Source organism: Furipterus horrens, unplaced genomic scaffold, assembly GCF_987537825.1.
Source record: "Furipterus horrens unplaced genomic scaffold, mFurHor1.1.pri manual_scaffold_10, whole genome shotgun sequence".
NCBI classification, from domain to species: Eukaryota; Metazoa; Chordata; class Mammalia; order Chiroptera; family Furipteridae; genus Furipterus; species Furipterus horrens.
The window spans coordinates 73,099,664-73,106,643 of record NW_028327180.1 but is presented as its reverse complement, the minus strand read 5'-3'; the positions used below and the strand labels follow the sequence as shown (position 1 = coordinate 73,106,643).

The window sequence follows — 6,980 nt, the reverse complement described above, 5'->3', positions numbered from 1 at the left end:
GATTAATGACAGAGAACATAACTAAAATAATTAAAAATGGCTGCTTATTGGAAAGAAAGTGAGGAAAGTGAGAAGGGAATGAGCAGAAAATTATTGTATTTTATTATAAGCCTCTTAGCACTATTTGATTTTGAACCAAAGTTATATATTACTTTTTAAATGTGTTTTAAAAGTAAAATACAGATCTTGCAAGCCTCTTCAAGAATAAAAAGGAGATAAAATGCTAAACATTACTAATAAGAACAGGGGTATAGCTAAAGATATACAATGTAATGAAAACCTAATATGTTTGTTAAATGGTTTTTAAAAATAAAATGCAAATAACTTTCAAATAAAACAAAACCCGTATAGATTAATAATCAAAGTAAAATGGAAGAGTCACAGATTCACTGTGAGCAAAACCACCAAACCCAATCCATTTAAAAGAAAAGTTGTAATGAAGCATGTAAAAACAGATGATGTGAACATAAAAATTATTCTGTTACATAAAAATAGATGAAAATCTTCCAAACCCATTCTATGAGGCTGGGTAGTTTAACACCAAAACTATAGATGTTAAATACACACATGTGCATATACAGAGCAACATGGGGCAGAAGAATCCTAAAACTGTTGACACATCAAATCCCTCTTTGCATTAAAGCAATAACATGTCATCATTAATTGTAATTATATCAGGAACTCAAGAATCAAAAAGGTAAACAATAAAGGTACAATTTTAACACATCAAAATTGCTTTAAACTATGAAAGAATAAAAAAAAAAGAATAAAACCGTCTTGATCCAAAAAATGAAGCATTTACCCCAAATGGAGATCAACCATAACAGCTAAAGTTGAAATATTAGGAGCAGTTCCACAAAACTAAGAATGATCTAGTTGCTATTGTTAATTTTAAGAGTATTCATTGCATACCCTTGGAGATGCTGGCCATTGAAATTATATGTTAACAATAATATAAATTATATTATTACTTAAAGTGGGTGAAGGATGAAGGTTGGGGACAGAATGTGTTCCAGAAAATATCATGGGTAAAGAGTGAAGACCTTGAAACCAGAAGGATTATTTAATTCACAAGAAACTGAAAAAAGACCTTTCACTCTGGAGTATGAACAGCATTATTGTGAGGCATTTAACAAATAGAGGTTGACTTCTTGATAAAGCCTTCATTTTCTTATATAGTCTTCACTATCAGTTTTAAAATCAGGAGAAGTTTTTCTTAGGTTTTACTCCTGATGGGGATTCAGAGTTTAATTTCATGCCCCTATATTAAGGAAAACAACATATTTATTTGTCTATAAATTCAGATTATACGAGGGGAGGACGATATAAGCACTTACTAGCATTACTGTGACCATCTGAGGAAAAAGATGGAATGAAACAGCAAAGAGCACGGGGGACATAAAACCACTCCAGCAGCTCTTCTTTTAATCCGCCATCTTTTTTGTTCTATTCTTGAAAACAGGAATAATATTCATAAAACGCAAGGTGGCGCTGCTGGCTAAAAAGAGGAGGGAAAAATCTCTCACAAAGGATGTTGCAGATTCCAGTGTTAAGAGAAAATCTGGCCAGTCAGAAAGGCAGAGGAAAGGAAACGGTGGTAATAGGAGTAGTGGGAAAGTGGGGCTCCCTCCCTATAAGCATTGTTATTATAAACTCATTTATAAGAATTCGGCTGCTGACATTTCGGAAAGCTGCTTGGGGCCGAGTGAAAGTGGTTTAGAAAGACTGATTAAAGAATGGAGACCAGAGTGGAGCGTGCGGTGCGGAAAAGGCAAGTCCTACTTCTTTATGTATTTCTGGGAGTGTCTTGGGCTGGTGCGGAACCGCTTCGGTATTTTGTGGCTGAGGAAACTGAGAGAGGCACCTTTCTGACCAACCTAGCAAATGACCTGAGGTTGGGGGTGGGGGCATTGTCAGCTCGGGGATCTAGAATCATTTCAGATCAGAACACAGGATTTTTACTACTCAATCCGCTTTCTGGTGATTTACTGCTAAATGAGAAATTGGACCGAGAGGAACTGTGCGGCCCCACAGAGCCCTGCGTACTGCCTTTCCAGTTGTTACTGGAAAAGCCTTTTCAGATTTTCCGTGCTGAATTATGCGTGAGAGACATCAATGATCATTCTCCAATGTTTCTAGATAGAGAGATTCCCTTGAAAATATTAGAAAGCACTGCTCCAGGGGTGGCATTTCTCCTAGAAAGGGCGCAGGATTCAGATGTTGGAAACAACAACTTGAGAAACTACACCATCAGCACCAATTCCTATTTCCATATTAATGTGCATGATAGTGGGGAGGGGAATATCTATCCCGAATTAGTACTGGATCGAGTGCTAGATCGCGAGGAGGTGCCTGAGCTCAGTTTAACACTTACCGCCTTGGATGGCGGCTCTCCGCCCAGATCTGGGACTGCCCTGGTACACATCCTAGTTCTGGACGTAAATGACAATGCCCCTGAATTTGTACAGTCGCTCTACAAGGTACAGGTGCCGGAGAACAGCCCCGTTGGCTCTTTGGTTGCTGCCGTGTCGGCTAGAGATTTAGACACCGGAAGTAATGGAGAAATAGTCTACGCATTTTTTTATGCCACTGAAAGAATTCTCAAAACGTTTCAAATCAATTCAACATCTGGCAGTCTTCATCTTAAGACCGAATTAAACTATGAAGAAATGCAAACTTACACATTAACTATTCAGGCCAAGGACGGCGGAGGGCTTTCTGGAAAATGTACCGTGGTGGTTCATGTAACAGATATAAATGATAATCCACCAGAACTGCTCATGTCATCACTTATTACCTCAATTGCAGAAAACTCAGCTGAGACTATCATAGCTGTTTTTAGGATTAGAGACAAAGATTCAGGTAACAATGCAAAGATGGTGTGCTCCATCCACGATGATCTCCCCTTCCTCCTGAAGCCATCAGTAGAGAATTTCTACACCCTGGTGACAGAGAGACCGTTGGACAGAGAGACCACAGCTGAGTACAACATCACCATCATTGTCACTGATTTGGGGACTCCCAGGCTGAAAACCCAGCACAACATAACCGTGTTAGTCTCCGACGTCAACGACAATGCCCCGACCTTCACCCAAACATCCTACACCTTCTTCATTCGAGAAAACAACAGCCCCGCCCTGCACATCGGCAGCGTCAGCGCCACAGACAGAGACGCGGGCACCAACGCCCAGGTCACCTACTCGCTGCTGCCGCCCCAGGACCCCAGCCCGACCCTGGTCTCGCTGGTGTCCATCGACGCCGACAACGGACACCTGTTCGCTCTGAGGGCGCTGGATTACGAAGCCCTGCAGGCGTTCGAGTTCCGCGTGGGCGCCACAGACCGCGGGTCCCCCGCGCTGAGCAGCCAGGCGCTGGTGCGCGTGCAGGTGCTGGACGCCAACGACAACTCGCCCTTCGTGCTGTACCCGCTGCAGAACGGCTCTGCGCCCTGCACCGAGCTGGTGCCCAGGGCGGCCGAGCCGGGCTACCTGGTGAGCAAGGTGGTGGCGGTGGACGGCGACTCGGGCCAGAACGCCTGGCTGTCGTTCCAGCTGCTCAAGGCCACGGAGCCCGGGCTGTTCGGCGTGTGGGCGCACAACGGCGAGGTGCGCACGGCGCGGCTGCTGAGCGAGCGCGACGCGGCCACGCACAGGCTGGTGGTGCTGGTCAAGGACAATGGCGAGCCGCCGCTGTCGGCCAGCGTGACGCTGCACGTGCTGCTGGTGGACGGCTTCTCGCAGCCCTACCTGCCGCAGCCGGAAGCGGCGGCCGACCGCGCCCAGGCCGACCCGCTCACCGTCTACCTGGTCATCGCGTTGGCGTCGGTGTCGTCGCTCTTCCTCTTCTCGGTGCTGGCGTTCATCGCGGTGCGGCTGTGCAGGCGGAGCAGGGCCGGCTTGGTGGGTGGCTGCTCGGTTCCTGAGACCCACCTTCCACCGCACCTGTTGGACGTCAGCGGCACGGGGACTCTGTCCCAGAGCTACCAGTATAATGTGTATCTGAAGGGTGACCCAGGGGCCAATAGGGAGTTCAAGTTCCTGAAGCCGATTATTTCTAATCTGCAGTCCCAGAGCATAGGGAGGGAAGTGGAAGAATATCCTGCATTTCAAAATGATTTGGGTTTCTGATAATGAAAAATAAGTGTGAGTATTGTTTCTGTGAATACATTCCTAAGAACTGTATCCTGTGCTGCTGTAGGAGAGTGCTTTCACATTATTTCAAGTATTCTTAAAGTTACAGAATAAGTTTACACAGAAGTGGATCCAGCTTTAGCCCTAAGAATCCTCCACAAAGCATGGAATATAAGTGTGTATTTATCTCTAGCAATTATGCATTGTGCACAGTCTATTATGTGACAAATCTTGTTTGAGATGTTGTAAACTAATGTTCATTGTCTTCTAACTCTACTGCTTTTTTATTTTCTTGGTTGATTTCAGTGCTATAGATGTGTACCTACCCTAAGTTTTAGAAGCACAGATTATACAGTATCTTTTAAAGCTTTTTAAAAAGCACTTACTGTACATCATACACTATTTTTAACACTTTTAATCTTAGAAGTAAACCTATGAGAAGAAGTATTTTTGAAATAAGCAAATAGATATTTATAGAGGTTCAGTAAGTTCACTAATGTCACCAACTAATAAATGGCAGAACTAAGTATTTTCCTAAACCTTTATGTCATTGGGATTTTGCTATGATGCTGTACTCTTTTATGTCATTAGATATCACATTGCAAGTTTCTTCACAATTAAAAAGAAGCACCCTTTTGCTCATTTATATTCCTGTTCAGTCCTTTCTATATTTGGGAATAATAATGTACTTATTGGCCAGACATTTTATTTTCTTATAAACTAAGAATCCAGTTTTTCTCAATTAATTATTAAATTATTATTATTAAAGCTCTGGTCTAACTGAACCTCAAGTTTTAAAAATGGAAAGACCGATTTGTGTTTTTTTTTAAGCTTATTTATTTATTTAGAGGGGAAGGGAGGGAGAAAGAGAAACATCAGTGTGTGGTTCCCCTCATACACTCCCACCTGGGGACCTGGCTTGCAATCCAGGCATGTGCCCTGACTGGGAATGGAACCAGTGAGCCTTTGGATCACAGGCCAGTGCTCAATTCACTGAACCACACCAGCCAGGGCAATTTGTGTTTTTTTCCTTGTTGTCTCAACATATGACCTTCATTTCCCAGAAAATATTAATGACCCTGAATAGAAATATCACATAATTTTGATTTCTTCATTAGTTTATTAATTTCCTCACACTGTAGTAATATTTCTACAGTAGTCTTTACCTACCTTTTTAAACCCATTTCCCTCCTTTAATTTGAAAGTTTTTTTTAAAGCTTCTTATTCAATATACTGCAGAGCTGAATTTGGAAAGTCTGAGAAAAATAATAGTTTTAAATATCTAATATTTAAAATAAGCAAGTTAAATTACTTAGAAATACTGGGGAGTTAAAGAGAAGCTTTGTTTGTTATAATAATCTGTACCTGATCTTTCTTAAACATTATCCAGATGATTTTTGCATAGCTGTATTGAATATAGTATAAATTAATGCTGGTAACTTTAAATAGTACTATTACTGGCATTTCTAATGGGGTATAATCTAAGGACAAAAAATACCTCACAGCAGTAAGAGTTTTAGTTGTTTTCATAGTGACAGAATAAAATTAAACAGTTTTGTTTTTAACAAATCAATGACACGGAAAAGAAGAGGAGGAAATTTTCCACCACAACAAAAAGAATAATGTGCAGTGAATCTTGTTTGGATTTTGATTTAAAGAACTGTGAAAGAATTGGAGAAAAATTAAATACAGATGTATATTAAATAATATGAACCTAATTTCTTAAGTATGGTATGAGACTGTACTTGTTTTTTAAGTCATTAAAAGTTAGAGGTGTATAATGAAATATTTAAGGGCAAAAATTCAGTTCGTCTGGGATATGAGAATGTTAGGAGATAAACAATTGTGGAAAAATATTTATAATTGTTGAAGCTAGTTATGAGTTCCTGTGGGTTCATCATACTATTCTCCTTTATGGGGTTTGAAATTTTTTAAAATAAGAGGTTTTTAAAACATTGACACTCAAAGGAAGAGGAGTTAACAAAAACAGGAAATCCTTCTGAATACAGAATCACCACTGCTATCACATATTATACCTCTGTTATACAAATTCTCCAGCCTTTCCTTGTGTCATCATTTAACATGATAACATCTATTGAGTTAATTCTGCTCATGCATTCTTCTGCCATGTGAATATTGGGTGTTTTTCTAGGCATGACAACAGACTCATGCAAACTCAGCTACCTGGTGCATTAAATTATATGCCTTGTTTGTGTGTGTGCCTATAAGTTTATTCTGTCTCTGCCTTGGTTTCCTCATTTTTTACAGGGGAAACTCACAGCAGTCCTATATAGTAGGTACTGTTATAATCTCCACCTTACACATGAGAAAACTAAGGCAGAGGTTACATAATTTTCCCAAGGTTCATAGATAATTGCTAATTATTCCCATAGTCCATGGCAATAAAATTATATTCTGAAAGTTTTCTATGTTACTCCAGTTATATATTTAAGACATTTTCTGCATATATTATTTCTTCTCAGCTAGGCTGTTACATAATATTTTCTCTTTGTTCCAAACTCAGCATTATTAAAGTTAAAAAGTCTCTACTAATGTTATTTTTCTTGTGTGATCCCCAGACTATTGTCTGCACCGTAAGGTCCAGCAATAGTAAAATTAGTGTTGTAACCTGTACAGTATAGGCAGGAGTTAGAAGTAGTGCATCCATTTTCATCCTAGAAAATATAAGATCCTGTGAGGACGCGTGGTGGCGCTGCAGGATAAGAAGGTACATACCGGAACCGCAACTGCGGCTTCCATTAACAGGCAAAACTTGCCGCAGAGCCTGGAAACCCTCCAGTAGCTAGGGTGTCACAGAAGAAGGACTGGGTCCTCCAAAAAGAACTACTC

General features: G+C 40.6%; 1 protein-coding gene across 1 annotated transcript; it reads left to right on the top strand.

The window, feature by feature from the left end:
* Window positions 1–1,736: 1,736 nt before the first annotated feature.
* On the top strand, window positions 1,737–4,305 carry LOC150000643 (protocadherin beta-7-like). The gene has a single exon (XM_090288154.1). The coding sequence runs from the start codon at window positions 1,737–1,739 to the stop codon at window positions 4,125–4,127; it is 2,391 nt and encodes a 796-aa protein (XP_090144280.1). The 3' UTR covers window positions 4,128–4,305.
* The last annotated feature ends 2,675 nt before the right edge of the window (window positions 4,306–6,980 follow it).

Excerpts from the sequence above, each read along its gene's own strand:
- LOC150000643 (XM_090288154.1), top strand. The coding sequence starts at position 1,737 with ATGGAGACCAGAGTGGAGCGTGCGGTGCGGAAAAGGCAAGTCCTACTT.